Source organism: Nothoprocta perdicaria, unplaced genomic scaffold (genome assembly GCF_003342845.1).
Source record: "Nothoprocta perdicaria isolate Ctin4 unplaced genomic scaffold, notPer1 scaffold_191, whole genome shotgun sequence".
Lineage (NCBI taxonomy): Eukaryota > Metazoa > Chordata > Aves > Tinamiformes > Tinamidae > Nothoprocta > Nothoprocta perdicaria.
Window position 1 is genome coordinate 445,233 of NW_020455105.1, and position 18,524 is coordinate 463,756.

General features: G+C 47.1%; 1 protein-coding gene across 1 annotated transcript in view; it reads left to right on the top strand.

The window, feature by feature from the left end:
- Positions 1 to 18,524, top strand: part of CACHD1 (cache domain containing 1) — a gene marked incomplete at its 5' end in the record, with an annotated part of 80,587 nt that overhangs the window by 26,448 nt on the left and 35,615 nt on the right. Inside the window, 2 exons of the mRNA XM_026037168.1 lie at positions 2,393 to 2,455; positions 10,158 to 10,306. Of these exons, the coding sequence (XP_025892953.1) occupies positions 2,393 to 2,455; positions 10,158 to 10,306 (212 nt within the window). The remainder of the gene's footprint in view (positions 1 to 2,392; positions 2,456 to 10,157; positions 10,307 to 18,524) is intronic.

Sequence of the window (18,524 nt, forward strand, 5' to 3'; positions counted from 1 at the left end):
CCTCTGGTCTGCTRGGAAGCTCGCCTCCTTCCTCCCGGGAGGTGTCCTGTCTTGTGAGCTGCCCTCCATCCCTGTCAAGCTGCACCCGGGGAAGCAGGAGGCTTCCCAATCCGTCCTTGCAGCGGCTGCCCGGAGGACGCCGGGCTGGAACCCTCCTTTACTCCCGATTTTACCTCATTCATCAAATATTTGCTTTGTTACTCCAAGCCGAGCGTGAGGCAGCCCCAGCTGCTCTGAAATGCAAATCTGGAAATTCAGATCCTGAAATGCAGCTCGGAGGTCCGATTGGGAAACACAGGTTGGCAGTTTTGTTTTTAAGTGAAAACCATGGCAGTGGTAGGAATTGGCTCTGGAGGTGCTCGAGGCYGCTACAAGTTCAGTCTGTTTTGGGCAAATCTGTCCCCAAATGCTACGACCCTTCCTCACATTTGGCTGCTGGTTTAGGTAGGTTTGAGTGATGGACCCCTGCTCAGCTTGCTAYGGAATTTGCAGTTTTAATTTTAAAAAAAAAAGTAGTGGTGCTATAAGATTGTCAAGGCCTTGGTAGAAGTAAAAATCAAGCTGAAATAGGCTGAACAACGTAGGTGAGTGGCCAGATCAATTCTGCTTGTGTTGTGGCTTCTGTGTAACAGTGTAGGATGCTCTCGGCTGTGATTTGGGGTGTTCCTAAGCCCGGCAGGGTGTTAAAGGCCGGGACCAGGCCCGGGAAGCTCCCTCCGGAGCTGACGGACAGTTTCCTTCACCCTCCTTTTGATGTCTGGAGACTTAAGTGCTGCGCGGGGAGAAAAATCCAATGCATTTAAAACATTTTACATCAAAACAATGTGCTTTAATGTAGTTCCCTCTGATGATTGAATTATCTTTTCATCTCGTGAAGGGGGGAAAAAAACATGCTTGTAGTTTAAGCGCAGTTTTAGCAGAGCTTTAAACAAAGGTCCGGGGGAAGAGGAAGTCCCGGCGCACGGCGGCTTTCAAGAGGAGTTRCCTCCTTTTCCTTCCAAGCTCTCGGGGACTCGCGAGCTGAGCAGATTTAKTGCGGCCCTGCCAAAGGCTCTGTGCGGATCGGGAGCTCACATTTCTGGGATGCCCGGCGGCGGCAGCGGGGGCGATAAGGGGRAGGGATGATCCTGAGCAGAGCAAGGGGTTGCAGGGGGAGGACCGGCCAGACCTGCACTCGGAGAACTCTGATGGCTACACGTATTAAGCCTTGTAATTCCTGACAATTCCCCCTCTCCCTGCACAAAGCCCCAGGAAGGGGCAGGCCCGTGGCCAGGCTGCCCTATAGCTGGCATTCCTATAGCACACACCAACCTGCATCTCTTATGGCTTTGGGTCGCGTTTTACAACAACATTTTTCTGGTTGAAAACACAATCAAAAATCCACATTTTAATAGGGASCTGCCAGAAAAACAATTTCAGCTTCCCTTGTAAAATCCTTGCTTGGATGGAGTGTGCTTGCTGTGGGGCAAAGAGGTGGCCACTGAATTCCTTAGGAAACCCACAGCTCTTCTGGTCACCATAAGCTCCTTGTTGCTTGGTGTGCAACTGTGTGGGCGCCTGGAAGGAGGCTGGGAGGTGCCCTGGAGCAGTGGGCTGTGACAGCTGAATATTCTTACCTGGACCTGATAAGCAATAATCAATACTGTCCTCTTATGCCTCTCACGTTATGCAGCCACTGCTCCGCTCTTAAGTCAGGCYGGCAAAGTTTGTGGTGGGGATGGATGGGGATGAATGTGTTCTCCCTCAGGTGGAAGTTGCCCTTGGAAGTGAGAAGTCCTCAWGAGGAACCCGAGAGCATCGGGCAGGCTCTGCAGGGCGGCCAGAGGTGCCCAGCCCTGCCCCGGGAAGCCTTCCAAGCGGAGGTTTCCATCCRGAGGCGGAATGTTAGCAAGGTTTGGAGCCCCATTCCCGCAGGTGGCTCCGAGCCTGTTGTGTACGGGCAAATTGTTGGCACCTGGCAGCCATTTAGCGTGAATTATAGTTGGAAGCAAGCAGTGCTTCAGAAAATAAGTTACGTGTTCAGCATCGGAGAACAGTCACAGTTTGCAGGGATGGTGCCTCTCAATGCAAAGTGTTTTTGTTGTGTTTTATGTCGGTTTGATGAGTTAGCAGATGTTTTGAAAATACTGTTGTGTGTTTGCCTGGTGTGATGAGTTAGCAGATGCTTTGAAAATGCTGTTGTGTGTTTACCTTTAAAAACATACACAGATACAGGAGCATGGATTGCTTACATCAGCTTCATTACCCATGGGTAAATCTGATGTTTTAGACTCCCCCCATTAAATGTTCCTTTTCTGACCCAGGCTCCTTCCCCGGTGCGCATCTGGAAACTGCCCTGTGGTGCTGGCACTAACACCGGGTCTCTTACGCATCCTCTCTGCTTGTGTTTCAGAGGATATTCGACTCCTTTGTGTACACAGAGAAGATCTCCAATGGGGAAAGCGAAGTGCAGCAGGTAAGTCCGGCCCGCGGCCCTGCTGCCTGCTCGGCTCAGCRCGGGGGAAAGGGCTGCCCGGGCTTTACAAGCAGTTGGCTGCATTTGTGAGCGCTTGTCCTGCAGGAACAGTTCTTTATTAGGGATTTTCGTTACTTTGTGCATTTTTTCCCAAGGGAGCAAATTTGAAAACGTTAAGCGAACTCTTCAATTTAGCATTAAGGCAGTGTATCCGGTAACACTCGGACTGGGTGCACTTTAGCACTTGTAAGTGCATCTGAAAAATTAATTTGGGGTAAATTTTAAAAGAGCTCAAGTCAGATCTAATGTCACCTTTAGGAAATTAAAGCACTAATGGCGTATTCTCGCTGCTTCATCGTCATGGCAAACGCAATCTGTTGTGAGAGGAGGGACAAAAATTGCCCTGTATAGGCAGCCCGGAGGCCAGAACAAAGAGCTGGCTTTTCGTCCCGGCTTAAGCAGGGGCTCATTTATACAACGTCAGCAAGAAACCTGACCTCCTTAGACCCCTATCAGACCAGCCTTAATGCTGAGTAAAAACAAGGGTGCCTCAGAGCGGAGGGCTCCGGGGAAGGGGTTAGCTCTGCCCATGCAGGTAGTTTGCCTTGTGCACGAGCTGCTCTTGTGCTTGCAGGAACACACCAGCCYTTTGCCTGCGTGTGTGCATCAAAAAGAAATGTATTTAAGCAGATGAGCGCTCCAAGTTTTGTTWTGATAAAGTATCAAAGCTACCAGACCAGGATGTGTTTTTTTCCCCAAGTAAAAGTCAAAGCGGAGATGAATCAAAAGGGATTCTGAATTCACATACAATGCGCTGAAGCTCCGGGCAAGTCTGAATCGGAGGGCAGGGCTCAGCTGCTTTTCTGTTTCAAAAGATAGATGCTGGCYTCTGACAGGATTATGATCAATGCAGGAATGAGGTTAGTCTGCAGAAAATAGAATAGCGGAGGGAAAATTCCAGCAACCTTTTTTTTTTTTTTGGTTAAATAAAAAAAAAGGCAAGTCTTTGGTGTGCAATCCTTATGGCAGTAAGCAGAAGTGTAATAATGTTAGCACATAACTTTGGATGCAGAGTCATGGGATTCCTGAGCTGGAATTGAAATTTGATTTTTAGATTGAAATGATAGGAGTTTTTAGGTTGATTTCTTAGGTTTAGTACAATTGCCAAGGTTTGTGAAAGGGGTTGTCAGAGGAGTGTGCATTTCCCCTCGGGTTTGGCTTGCACCCATCTATTATTTCCATTTTTGTTTAGTGTGTTAGAGCTGTATGGGGAGCACCAGAGAAAACTGGAGCAAAGCTTTAATTCCAGGGAAATCCATGTTTCTCCTATTAACTATTGCTACACCCTATGGATAACAATGTCGAAACCCCATAGCAGATGTTTTGCTTTACAGGAGTTTTTCCTAGCTTTGGTGAGCGGCGGGATTGGATCCTGGGGGTGTTTTTCGTTTTGCATTTCCATTTTTAAACATTCTCTTTCTCTGGATTCAGCTGGGCCACGAAAGCAGGTTCCTGGTTTGARTTGCCCAGCTCTCACTTGAGAACATCCCCTGTAGCACAGGAGTAAAAACCTTGCCGTGTGTGTTAGATGGGACCACAAGGTGGTTCCTTTCTCTACTCTTTTTTAATGCCACCTCGGACACCCTGGGTGTTTGCTTCTCCAGGGAGTTGTGAGGACCTTCTGGGTCTCCAGTTCTTTTTATCCCCCCTGGATTTGTTTGATTTCTGCTTTATCTTTTTTTTTTTTCCTTCCCCTCCTGCCTTTTTCCTGCTTTCCTCTTCATAACAGCGATGCCCTTTTCTCGGCGGTGGCTCTGGATGCTGCGTGCATYGTGGTACTTGAGCAGACCAAATGAGACTGTTGCTCGTATTGCCTTGCATGATGTAACTTCCAGCGTGTGTTTGTTTTGTTGGGGTATCAGTGAAACACCGTAAATAAGTAAATCCGCAAAAATCAGAGCTTAGAGTGCCATTGGCCCTAACAAAGCTCTTTTTCTTTAACCTAAGCTGCCAAACAGGTATTCTGTTTTTTCCAAAATACCTTCTTAAAACCCAGAAAATGAGGGAAAATGAACCAGATAGGTGCCAGGGTGCAGGCCCGCCCTGCTCGGGTGCTGTCGCAGCCTCTGGAAGCACCAGTTGGGTGGGTGAAATGGGCAGAAATGGGTGCTTGGACCCCAGGGGAACCACTCGGTAYCCCGGGCTGGATGCACAAAAATCAGATGACAGACAGGACGGCCAGGGAGGACGTTGCCTTCATACACATGGTGAGAGTCCCAAATACCAGTAAAGAGACTGGCTTCCCAGTGAGCCCAGGCAGGCGCGTGCACCCCCAAAACGGCGACGRCCGCGCTTTAAATCAGAGATGTCCCCGGCATCTGACGAGGAGGGTTCGCCAGCCCTGCCTGCCAGAGAGGGTCGTGGTTTCCAGGGGCTTCGCTGGGTGGTCTGYGCGCCACAAAAGGGCCATGTGGGCTGGATTAGACGTATCAGATGGCCTTTGAAAGCCAGAAGTGTTTGGGGGAAACGGAGAAACTGAATCGAAACTTCTTTGAAGTCTTAACTATAGATTCCCCGCTTAAAATCTCCACTTGTTCCCCGCTCGCAGATGTACGTATTCACTCTTAAGGAGATATAAATAACTGTCTAAACATTATAGGTAGTGTGATGAATTCTTAGCTGTCAGAAGAGAAAAACGAGGCCCCGGCACAGCATAATTACAGTGGTTAAAAGCTCAACAGTGAAGTGGATGGAAGAATAATTGAGCACTTCGSTTTCATTAATGACTGGGTCTTCTAGCGCTAATGAGTCGCAAGCAGGAGAGCTGGAGTTTTACGAGTCAGAGCAGGACATCCAACTGGATCGTCTCGAACGAATGCAAACAAATGTAAGCAAATTAAATCCCCTGTCACTCGTTTCTGAGTTTGTCCTTCATTAACTTTTTTTTTAAGGAACTGATACCCAAAGGCAATTAATTACAGTTTTATTTCAGCTGGGATTTCTTTTTTTCTGGCAAACCACTAAGTTGTATGAGGATTTTTTCTTTTTCTTTTTCTTTTTTTTTTTTTTTTTTTGTATGTACCGAGCTGTGTAAATAAAGAGTTTTGTTTGCTGGGAAAGTGAGAAACTGCAGCTGTCGGCCTTCAGGCCAAGCAGTTTAATGTGCTTGGCTTGCCCCATGCCACGCAAGGAATGGCTGACCCGCTGGGGCTAACCAAGTCCACAGCTATCTGCTAATAATAATCCCGTGTAACCCTTTTCTCTTTGAAGAATTTATTAAAAGTTAGATGGTAATCAGCAAAAATAGCCTGCTTCCGTTTCCCCTGACTTGTTTGTGGCTTATTGTACATGGGGCTTTTTGCTATTGAATATTGGTAGCGTGAAGGAGGGATGGAGAGGAGTTGGAAAATGGCTAGTTGTGGTTCAGGAGAATCGAGGCTGGCAGTTTTAAAGGAAGGCAGCAGATACTGAGCAGTGCTGGGGCCCCCCATTTCTGCTGCCATGGGAGAGAGGAGACCGGAGTGAGAAGGGCAAGAGGGGAATTTGCAGGTTTTGCAGTCTCCAACAGGGACGTATTCACGAGAATCACACACAAAAGTCTCATACCTTAAATGCTAAAAATTGGGCCAAGAATTGAAAACCCAGCAGCAACAATATGGCAAAAGCCAGAGGTCTGTTCCACACTGGTCCACGCCAAGCGGCTRTTCCTGCTCCACATGGATCATCGAGTTATTCCCCCAGCTCTGCTGATGAATAAAATGGAAAGTGTGTTTGCATTTCATGTGAATTGTTTCCTCACCTGCCTGGAAAGCTGAAGGTGTGTGGCTTCATTATCAGGTTTTCCTGTAGTGTTGGCCGTGTTTCTGTGTCCTCTTTTTCTATCCCTAATAATACAAATGCCACAAATTCAAACCAGAACACGCTAGGATTGTCCACACACGTTTTTTCTATTCCTCCCCAAGTTGAGGAAATTTCTTCTGCTCAGGGTATCTACAGTAGTGTTTCAGTGCCTCACACTCCATGTTCACCTCTGCTTTCTTGACCAGGCCCCTCCATCCAGGTTTTTCTCTGTCTCTAACTTGTCCTTCTGAGGCCTTGCTGTGAATTGAGCCCAGCCTGGCTGAGCCTGGAGTTTCCCAGTGTTTCCCTGGCTTTGTGCTGCTGCCRTTCTTCCCGGTGCAGAGCGACCCTCCGCATCCCACATGGATTCGGTGCTAAGGATCGCCGACGTCTCCTGACTTCAGGTTGGGCTCCTCGGAAACCTGCTGCTTCCTTCAGCTGGTCCCTTTGCATTTCCACCTCAGGGGCTGCCCCGGGGCCCTGCCCTTGGCCGGGCGGCTCCCASAAGCCGTCCCTGGGAGGCGTCGGAAAGCTGCAATTGGGGCAGACACCGACTTCTCTCTCCTGTGCAGGCTAAAAACTCTTGGAACCACCGGCTTGTTGCATCATTTGTAAATACTGCTGGGTTTGCTCTTCTGTTCTTCAACCCAGAGCCTGGCACTTCTTCACTTGGCTCCCAGGAGTTTCCTCCTTACTGCTGCTGTCCTGCTGGATCCTGCAGGATCCAGGACTTGGCACAGCCTCCCTGCCACTCGTTAGGTAACATGGCGCTTTTCCCGAGGCTGCTTCCCAGCCACGCTGCTCTTCTGCTCCTTCTCTTGCTCCATCACCTACTGCCAGCTGATGAAATTACTTCCTCTCTTGCCGAGCTTGAGCTATTCCCTGTCTTCCCATGCTTCCCTTTGCCAGTTAATTAGCATTGTTTTGTTTTTGTAAGCTGTGGGAAAGGACACGGAGATCTATAACGTGTTTTGCTCTTGGCATATGCAGTGCTCGGGCCAGCGTCGCTTCAGATGCCACCTTCGCAGGGAAATGGGCTCTTTGCGAAAATAAGTGATGAAGTAGTGAGGTTAAAACTGAGGAGGCATTTTGCAGTCACACTGATGGAAGAACTCCTCATCTCTCTCTCTATATATATATATAAAAATATATATATTTAAAATCAAGATGGAATATCTTTCCAAAATTACACTGTGCCCAGTGTGAAGGCCCGGGCTCAGTGCCCAAGAGGTTGGTTCTCGGCCTCTGCTCACATCCGGCTGGATTTGGGATCAGGTGAAGAAGGGTTTAGGTCAGGCTATGGCGAAGGACAGCATGTGCTGCCTTTGCCGTGTTCCTGCAATGATTTTGCAGGAGCTGTGGCCCTTTCTTTTGTTTTTGTTGCGAGGTGGCTTTGGAAGTAACTTGCCCTAGGGAGACCCTCAGAAATCCTTGCCCAAAGTGAAGAGGAGTTTCCTGCATCTTGATCTCGACCGCCCAGGCTGCCTGCGAGGAGCAGCTCTCTGTCACTCTGCACCAGGGCACTTGCTTTCCGCCCTGCCTGCTCGGATATTTTAAGTGGTGCTGTTAAAACGGGTGCATGGTTAAGTGCTCTGTCCTTTTGCAGTTCTCCCATTTGCTTTCTGCACGTTTGGCTTTTTGTATTAAAAAAAAACGTGGCTTGGATCTTGCACCCTCTGCAGCGTGCAGCCGCTCTCCAGGTCTGGGCAGGTCTGTGCCTATGCTAAATAGGAATAACACATAAAGAAAAAAGTGAGTGGTATTTGGGTGCAAGATTTTCTTAGGAAAACAAAAAGCCTGTTTGAGACGGCGGGTTTTGTTCTGCCACTGTCTAGCAACCAGGCACAGTGTTGTGCAAACAGATTGCTGTGCCGGAGCTGGTGGGGTCTGTGCGTGCACGGGCATGCAGGGGAGGCGAGCTGGGAGTGTGTTTTATTTTTGCTCCTATTTCAATCACTAGGAGCTAGAATGACTCTGTAGTGTTGGGAGTTTTAGGAAGTATTTTGCACTGCAGTGCAAATAAAATGCTATTCCAGTGGAATAAAATTCAGGTTTTTTTTTATTTGTTTGCCATGAAGCATTAAAAAAACCCTGAAATATTTGTTTGATTTGACAGATTAGAACTTATTTTAAAAAGTTTTCAGCTGCCTGATGCATTACTCCTAGGTTTTTAACATGCTGCATGTGCTATAATTGATTTTCAGGGAAAATTGGACATTTTGGACGTTGCCATTGGTATCTGCTGGGGTGTTTTGGAGCGGAGGGGGTGGTTAGCTGCTTCTCATGGGTTTTGGTTGCTGGGAGCATTGGCTTATTAGCGGAGACGGGGATTTCAGGGTGCTTGGTTTGGCTGTTCCCCCCTGTGACAGCTTTTCTACCTGCCAGAGCTTTGGCTCAGCGCTCGCCAGAGGTAGCAGCGTTGCTGAGCAGCCTGCCTGGCCGAAAAACAGGTTTTTTGGAGAATCTGAGTCTCTTCTTTGGAGATGCCTGGGGGTCTGTTTCACACTGGGTTCAGTGGGTGTCCCGTTTGGGGATGCGCAGGGATGCTCTGGCTCTTCCCAGCAGGAACTCGTCTCCTTCCCACGGTGTGGGAAGCTTGGCTGGTGCCCGCTGCAGGCGCACCAGGAGACCACGCATCCCTGCGCACGTTGCAGSCACCGCCGGGCAAAAAGAGAGTTTCCCTCAATACAGAAAAGCAGGARCGCTGCCCCGCAGCTTGTTGCGGAGCAGCTTAATAGCGCTGCATGSCTGGTGTGTGTGGGGGGCTTCCCTAGGCCTCTGGTGTCTCGGCAATAAATCATTCTGCAAAACCAATTAGGTCTAATTCTGCGGGGCGTTTGGACAAGGGTCTGTTAGCGGCGCCGCTCCTAGGAGACCTGCAAGGGAGCTGCAGCATTCGAGGGGAACAAAGAGGGCAAAGCGGCCGCCGCCACCGGCGCCGGYCTCCTTGTGCACACAAGGAGGTAAATCACGGGGAAGCGGCCTCTTCATAAGAGTCGGGAAAGATATTGGTCAGGCCAGGGGGTCCCGGACACCCGATGGCGTTTCCCAGAGCACGGATGTCATGGTGCTGGTTAAGCCTTTGCTTCGTGTTTTGGATGGCACAAGGAGGAGGAGTTTGGAGGGCAGAGCAGGAAGGATGAAAGTGATGAGTTAAAGAAGTAACTCTGGCTSTGAAGGGCTGAAATACTCCTGAATATCCGGGGCCAGTAATGAATGGCCTGGAGATTCCTCCCGTTGGTTTGGGCTGCGAGCTGCAGGTGGGATAGTGGCAGAGATGCGGAGGGGCTGCCGGCCACGTTGCGCTGCTGGGGTGCTGTGCGACACCACTGCTCCTCTCCCCCGAAACAGGGACAGACGTGGCCAGGGTTTCTGCTGCAAAACCCGCAGAGCTGAGGTCTTTGGGGGCTCTCCCTCTGGATCCATATGCGGCCCTTGCTTTGCCACCCATTTGTGGCCCTCATCCCCTTGTCAGGCCTGACAAGACCCTGGACGAGATCCTAAGAGCGAGGAGAGCAGTCGCGTCGCTGCGAGTCATGCCAGGGTGTCAGCCCTTAATGGAAGGGGAGCCGAACGTAAGGGGAGTTTGGCTGTTCACTCGTGCACAGCTCCATTGCTCTATGGTAAATGTATTTTATCCTCTTGCATATTCSACTTTCTGGCCAGTCTTACTAATTACTTGTCCTCCCAGTGGCTTCATCAGCAAGACGGAAACACAACGAGCAAGGCAGACAAGAGCTATCTTCAATATATGCAGCTCTCCCTTTTCTTTCAAGTCTGTTAGTATGGAAGGTGCTAATACAAAGCGTGACCCAGTTTTCCTATTTTCTTCTTTMTTTATTTRTTTTTCTTTTTTTTCCAGTTGGCAAAAAAAATCCGCGAGAAGTTTAACCGCTACTTGGACGTGGTGAATCGGAACAAGCAGGTGGTGGAGGCGTCGTACACGGCCCACCTGACGTCGCCGCTGACGGCCATCCAGGACTGCTGCACCATTCCCCCGTCCATGATGGAGTAAGTGCCCAGCCCGGGGCCTGGGCTGCTCTGCCACTTAGTGCAAGGGTGGGAGAAACGATRCAAGGGATTTTCTTTTGCAGCAAAAACCTCGTTTTCTCCTTTTCTTGGTAACTTTGGAGAAGACCGTTTTGCAGGCGATGCTCCTTGTCCTGTCCTCGCTCTTCTGGTTCTGTTGAGAATGTCTTTAATGAGGAGCTCTGAAAGGAGCTGTGATGGGCTGGGAATTAAAGCAAAAAGAAAAAAAGACTGTTCAACCCTCAGTTGTAGAGAATAATCTTTTATACAGAATAAATCTGACAGTATCTCAACGACCAGCTAATATCTAAGATATGTTATATATACTATATTAGTTATATATACTATACATATATATATGTGTTATATATTATGTACATTTGGATTTATATATTATGTACAATTTAGCCTGAAGTTGACTAACTTGGCTAACATGGGCTTTTTTTTGTTCTTTTTTGGAAATGTGGTGACTCCTGCATTAGTGTTTAACCATGTGGATGCTACTGTTTAGTGTACAGGGAGACTTACAGGAATAGGATACACTACCTGGAGCCTGAGTTTGCTCATTTACCACGTTTTGAAAAGTCCATATCTAGGTGATCAGTTTTGTTCAAATTATGCTGCTTTTTGTCTGAGTAGCATAATGTGTTTTTCCTCTGTGTTTTTTCCTACTTGTAGTATGTAACGTCTGAGTTCTCAAGTAGTAATATAATAATTTATTTTAAACAATTAACACTTTGATACGATCACAGAAAATTTGAATGAAATGGATGTGATGGACTTGTCTATGTTTCTTTTTAGTGGTTTAGCATTTTCACTTAGTCTTTATTTTTTATTAACACAATTACTGAAGTTTAGCCTTACCCTCAACTATGTTTAGCTTGAAAATCTGAGCTTTGACTGCAAGTCTGTTTGCTGTGTTACTTAATCTTAACAGCAAGAATACTCCACTAAACAACTATAAATAAATAACGTGAAATAGGACTTAGCAGCCAGGACCTGGTATCTGAAATGAACTTGGCATTTAAATTACCTCTTTAATTGGGTAGTGAGATATGGCAAGGGTAGTAATATTTATGTTATTGCTGTTATGTAGTGTTTGTTTCGCAATGAAGAGTCCAAATGACTAACTTGTGTGGTTACTGTGCGTGGTGGAGCTGCCTTACRCCGGCGTTGACCTGCTTGAGATTTCTGGAGTGGTCTTATGATAGATTATATTGGAAAACTGCTTCATCTCTCTTGGGATTTGCAAGCCATGACCAGGACACGTACAGTTTTGTAGATTTTTCATTATGAAACCCTAGCATATTGCAATGAAATGAAAATATTTTTGCTACCTATTCCCAGGGTTTAAATGCAGCAAGGGCAGCTCGTGCCCTCCACAGCAGCCAGGGTCCTCCAGAGCTTGTGCTGTTCCTGGGTGATGGATGGGAAACAAAAATGAAAATGTACTGTGTCTCTTAAAAGCTTGGCACATGCTAATTTAGAATTAAAATTAAAATATAGCTCTCGGTTGCTGTATTCTATCATATCTTGCACTCATTCTGCTTGCCAAGGCATTCAAACATGTGCTCTTGTAACTGGGAGTTATTCACATACTTAAGTATATACTTAAATACTRCTCAGGAGAGGTGGGCTGCTGTAGTGGTACTGCAGGGCGGAGGCTGTGTATTTTCCTCTGATTTTTGCTGCTTGCATTTTCAGTTTTACTTTATCAGGGTTTGGAAATGGAAAAAAGGCAGGATGAGCGTGGAGGAAGGGGCAGGATTGGAAAAGAGCAGCCCAGAGGGTTTAGCTTTTGGAAGCAGACTCTAAAATCTGATGTCTGGGCAGGCATCCGCACTCTGTGTGTGTCCGTGAGGTCAGGAGGAGCCTCGGAGTTCCCAAACCTCTAGCAGCCGTGCTGGAAAGCACCTATAGCAGCTGCTGCTCCCACTGAGCAGAGTCCATCCAGATAAGGTGCTCCGGGCACTTAGCAAAATGGGAAGGTAAACTGGGGGAGATAAGGCAAATGGATGGCCAAAGTGGCATAGCTCTTCTAATCCCTGGAGAAATCCCTGCTGGAAAAACAAGGCTTCCTGTTTCTGCACTAGCAGAGGCTGCTGGAGAAGCCGTGAAAAGCAAATTTCATGGGAAAGCCGTGAGCTAGCCTGATAGGAGTGGGTGGCCCTTTACAAAACAGCGTTTTCATGAATTACCTTTCTTCTTAAAAGGGTAGTATTTTAGTGTGCAATGTGACGTGTCCTGTTTATCTCACTCAAGGTGCTGCTTTCCTGCTAAGTTTGTTGGGAAAGGCAGGAAGCAGAGCAGCCAGAGGTGTGGGCAGATAGCGCCCTTCCTTGACCTTCAGTGGGCTCTGCGGTTACGGCTAGACCCTCCCGTGCGGYGCTCGGACAGGCTTGGGTGCATGTCGTGGAGCTGGGTGACAGGAGAGGGGACCATTGCACGAGAGTGGAAAATAGTGTTYATTTATCAGAGGTCCTGAGCCCCTGCAGCGTCTCCGCAGCTCCTGGGGGACTTGCTGGTTGTGAAAAGTGTCCAGATAGGGGCTTAAGAAACAAGTCTTGGGAAGCAGTAGCTTGGTATGTGCTTGTAGTTTGAAGAGTCTGTTGTATGACTTCCGAATTACAATCAAAATAATTTTCTTCATTAAAAGGAGTGCTGTGCAGCAGGACGGCAGCACTGAGTGGAAGCACGATGAGCTTTGCGGATTTGCAGAAGGAGAACCCAGAGGCAGGACGGCCGGTTGGTGGGTGCCTTGCACACACGGTTTGTGTGTTCACCGTGCACCAAGGCTGGGTTTCCTGGTGCAGAGCAGAGCTGGCTGCTCCTGCGGGACCATTTCCCGGGCTGCTTCCTAGCAGCCCGGCCTCGGCAGGTGGTTAAAGCTGCGTTCACCCGGGAGCGGGTGCGCGGGTGCTGCTGAGCTGCGGCTCGGGGGGCTCTGCGTGCCTGCAGCAAGATGCATTTCGCCAAATTTCCCAAAGTCGGCCATCTCGTAGGGCAGTATTAAAAATTTCAGGCTTTTGTTTCTGCTGCTAACATGGATGTTTTGAGGCGCCTTGAAAGCCAGTTTTGTTCTGTAGTTAACCTTGCCCATAAGAGGCTGAGGAATGCTTTTATCTGAATTGGCCAAAAGAGATGGAATGGGGAAATATTTGTTAGCTTAACATACTACTTGACAATTTTTGGTTGCAAACCTGTTTACCCAAGTGAGTTGACAAACCTATTTTTGAAAATCATTTACTCCCAGACTGCGATACCGCCTTCAGAAGTGCTCAGTTTTTTCCCCCTCTTTTTAAACAGATGGTTAAATATTTGCTAATGCCGTTCAGTTTTATTGCAGCCCTTTCTGTGTTTATCCTTCCTCTCGGGAGCAGTTGAGTGGGAGATAACAGCAGGCCCAGTCAGTTCCTTGGGTTGCTTCGGTATCTTAAGAGCTGCACTTGCAAGGGGGAAACAAAAGGGAGCCACTTTTGCTCATAGGCAGCAGCAGGGACTTAGCTGGGGACTTTAAAGGAAATGCCAAATTTTCAGTGCATGAATGTAATTTCATTTGCATGCAATTTGCATTTTTAGATTTATGGAAAACGGAAACGGAGAGGAAATAAATGAATCTTAAAACAGTGAGACCTCCTCAGTCGGTATCTGTGTGCTGTTTTTAGATACTGTGCCCTTATTTTTTTTCGCCAAACTGAAACTGTGCAGAAGTTGATTTACACTGTAAATTCAGGCTGAATGAAATCCAATTGGAGCTCACTKGAGCGCTGTTTTGATGTAAGATTCAAAGCTTCTGCAAATTTATTTTATCTTCTGCATTTGCTGATCTCCTGCTTGTAAATCCTGTTGAAGGAGAATAAAAATGAGTGSAGCCTGATGGGAATTAAATGTCTGAAGTTCAAAGCAGTTTGCACATCAGAGCAAACGTCAATCAAGGGAACATCTTGCAAGCGAGGCAGGGAGCGCAGCCCTCCATGGGGAGGAGATCAAAGTGGGAGTCGCGGCTCGCTCTGCTCCCTTGGGATGCAGTTTCGATCAGTTGTTCATTAAAGTGAATCCAGAAGGAAGGGGTTTTGTTTTTTAGAGACAGAGAAGGGGAGAAAGGGGGATGGGGGTGACTCTTCTCTTAAAACTGAATTTCAGCCAGTGTTTTGTTGTTGTTGTTGTTTAAGGGGAAAAAATATGTCCAAAAGTAAAGACTTTTCTTATTTTCTAGTAGGGAATCTGGAGGACTTCCCTGAGCCTTGGTTGCAGTATTGACATCTAGAAGCTTTGGGGACGAATTCAAGAGAGGTCCCCAGCCCTCTCTTCTGCTCAGCTTGCCCACGCCGTGGGCTCAGCTGGCAAGGGTGGAGGGTGCCATTAAAAACCAAGTCTTCCGTGTAGGCAGCAAGACAAGTGGGCATGCTTGTCTGCAAATCTTGCCAGAAAACATTTTTTTTTAGGATTTCCTTCCAAAATAAATGATGTGAATGAATGATGTTCAAAGATGATACTCTTGTAGAAAACCTGCYGTGTAGAAAAACCCGGTACGTGCAAAAATGGTTGTTGCAGGCAAGAAAACAAGTGTTAACTGTAAACCCTCAATTGTAGTGTTGAGGCTTTAATTTAAACGTTGCTTTAATGGTGAAGATTGATGGATTGTTTAATAGTGCAGTCGTAATTGGAATGACTCGAATCCAAACTCYTCAGCAAATGGAAGATTCTTGGTGTAATTAAATGGTCACAAATACTGAAATATTAACTTGCCACAGTACTATGTATGTCATATCTGTGCTCTTGCTTTTCAGAGCATCTGTGTTTGCAGTCAGGATTCGTCTCTTCAGTGCTGTTCTTTCACAGATCCGTTACTGTTTTAGTAATCCATCCCTCTGCAAGATGCAGACAAGTCAGGGTTAAGGTAAACTGCCTCKGAAAACAGACTTTGAGGTAGACTTTAAGCAAAGCTCCCCCGAGAGCACCCCTTCCCCTCGGCCAGCAGGCCCTTCAGCAGGCTGGTGGTTAACTCGGGGCTTTAAAGGATTATTCCCGTGCACGYTGTGTTTGCATCCCGTCTCTCGTGGCTTTATTCTCCCTTTGCCCAGGGCGTGCGGTGAGCGCAGAGGGCAGGAATGGGCTGTGCTGTCAGAAGTGCAGCCTGCGGGGATTTCTCCTCGCTTTCCCCAGCTCCAGTGGAGCCGGGATTCATCTGCTGGGGAGCTCACGTTCAAACCCTGCGCTCCTGGGCCCGCGAGACCTGAAATGCAGTTTGACAGCATCAAGCCAGGAAGAAATGCAGCRACACACTCGGCATTTTTAATCAGGATGGATATTACTGCTCCAGCTGGTAATCAAGCTGGTGGTTTGGCCATGCAGCAACCACAGGCAAGGTGTGTTTGTCACTCTGGGCAAGCATAGGAGGTGACTTTTGGCATACGACAAAACTGGAGCAGGGGAAGGTTCCAGGTGCCTTTAAATTAAAAATCAACCTTTACTGCYGGTGCTCAGAGCCATGAGCAGTGTTTGCTGCTAGCAAGTGAGCCTGTTGCCATTGCCCGTAGGTTTTGATGGGAGCACTGGGGTAATTAGGTAACATCCTGAAAAGTCATTTTCCTTCCCTGAGACACTGTTCTTTACCAGTCCTTGGAAATATTTCTTTGGCACTGAAATGTTTAATTTGCACAGTCTCTCTCATCTCCAGCTGCTTGTGCCCAAAGTAAACACATTCCCCATGAAATCCATCCGTTATCTATTCATCTTAGTCCTGAGAGTTTTTTTGTCCAGCAAAAAAATTAACATTCCTGCTTGTTTGGTAGGAACTGTGATTTTTTTCAAAGGATTTATATTTGCATGGGGATGGCAAAAGGAGCAGCCTTGATCCAAAGCCCCCCTTGCAGTGAAATACCCAGCCCTTTGCTCACTGGAAAGGGCTCTGGGAGCTGCTCCCGGAGCAGGTTGGATAACCGGGAGCTGGCGGCGCTGCCGGCAAGAGCAGGGAGCTGCGGCCATTTCCATACAGGCATGAGGCCCTTCTCTGTCTTTTCCCCTTTCTTTTCCTGAGTCCTTTATCCTTTTTTTTATTATTATTATTTCTCTGATTATAGCTTTGTGAAGGTATGAATTTTTTGGTGCCTTAGTCACTCTGACCCTGTCCATTGATTTTCTGGTACATCTCTTACAAGAATGCAGCAGTTACAGGTGTGGTGTTTATGGATATAGCTTAAACTGACTTTAAAGCATATTGGTTTAAAATGACACAGCTTGCATTGTTATATTTCTACAGAGCAGTGAGGATATTGCAATATTAACTACTGACATTTTGTTTGCTTTTTGCATCTTCAGAAATTAAACTTGATTGTAGGGTCTTCAGACACAGCCTGTRCTCCGAGTTGTAGCTGTGTAAGACCCAGGTCTCTTGCAGCTCTGCTGGAATCAGGATATTTAGTCTGGTTTAAGCCGTAACAAGAAACAGGCTGAGGGTTTTTTGTGCATTTGCATAGCAGGCTATTATTTTAATTGTTCCCAATGCACAAAATCATTAAGGAATTTAGTACYAAGTTCTTGGGAAAGACATTTTCTACTTGAAGGGCAGAGCTTGTAGTTGTGAGAAGATCCCGCTGCTGTCTTGTCCCATAGCAGGAGTTGAGCGTCCGCTTCACGGGCCGAATTCAGCCCGCTCTTAGACCCGGTTGTGTCGACATGAGCAAAGCCAAACAAGCGCTCGTGGCCTGGGGCCCTTGTGCCGAGCACCGGTGCCCATCCCCAGAGGCTCCCAAATGTCCTTTGCCCGGGTACCCCGTGGCCACCAGCCTCCTGCTCTTCCCTCGCTGCAGCTTTTCCCTCCCTCTGGGATGTACACGCAGTGCTTGATCCTCCACTCTTCGACTTGAAGATCTCCAAGCCTTCAAGCGCTTACTGCCCTGCCAATCTCAAGCCTCTAACTAGTCCCTTTCTTTTCCTTAAGTCCTTTTCATAGATCTTTCCTAGACCGTAGAGGACTTCTTTGAGCATCCTTGGGCAGGGTGTGAAGCTAATGCTGAAGCCCCACCGTTAGCCTCTTCATGTTATGTGCATGAGGACCACGTCCACCAGGAGATGGGACTTCCATCAATCCGGCCCCTGGCCACTTGGGACAACTCTGCTGCACTCCTGTAGGAAGGGATTACCTTCAGTTGGGCTCAACGCAAATCCATTGGGTTAGAAGAGGTTTAGTTTGCTTTAGAAGACTTGCTTAGAGCTCCGTAACTCACAATTCCCTTGCAGTACCTGCTCCCACGTGTCTGTGATCTCAGTTTTTACCTCTCTTAGTGTCTTCTAAAAAAAAAAAAAAAAAAATGTGTCTTCTCCTTTCTCCTGGGCACCACATTTGTACAACCACGTGCAAGGGTCTGGCTTTCAGCAAAACCTTCAGCCAGGAAAACAGCGCTGGTTTTGCACCCTTGGAATAGGAGGGAAAAAAACGATAGTGGAGCAAAAGTTTATGTGCAGTTAACAGTAAGCAAGAAAAGAGAGAGCCTTTAGCAAGTCCATAATGTGCAAGCGCTGGAATGAATGTGCTCRAGTGACACCGGGTGAGCATAATCTTAGGCAAGTTGTGGGTATGCCATTAATATTAATAAGTTGGCCAGTATCTGTTGTTGCAGCTGTAGTTTGTGTATTTTGCTGTTTTAATCTTGACTGTGCTGAGCAAACCTCAGTCTGCCCAGTTTAGCCCCAGGATTTGCTGCCYGCCAACTTGGGTGTGAGAAGGACCAGACAGGAGCTGCTTCCAGACTGGGGCTTTGTGCAGCTTTTACGTGCAGGAGTCCATTGTAATTTCCCAGAAATAGGTTAATGGTAGAAAAATTCTTTGATATGAAGTGAGTAGTTTTTGAAGTCTCAGTATAATCAGAGTGGGAGTCAAATGTCACCAAACTGCTCAAGATGAATAAAAGGTTAGGAAATAAAATTATCCTATGTAAATGATATGGAGTTGTATTTCTGAAGTCTTTGAAAACTTCAAATGTGTAACCCTTTAAAGCCCTTTCTTTTCTTAAATCTTGTTAAGACATTGGTTTAATTTATTTTATCATCAGGAGAATTATGCACTTGGATACTTTTTGCATTAGAACTAGGAACATATTTAAGCTGTTTTACCTAATAAAAATGTAATGAAGCCCAGACTATAAAGCTTGTTACCCTGATTGAAACATAAATCCTCCAGAAAATAAGCTTACAATCA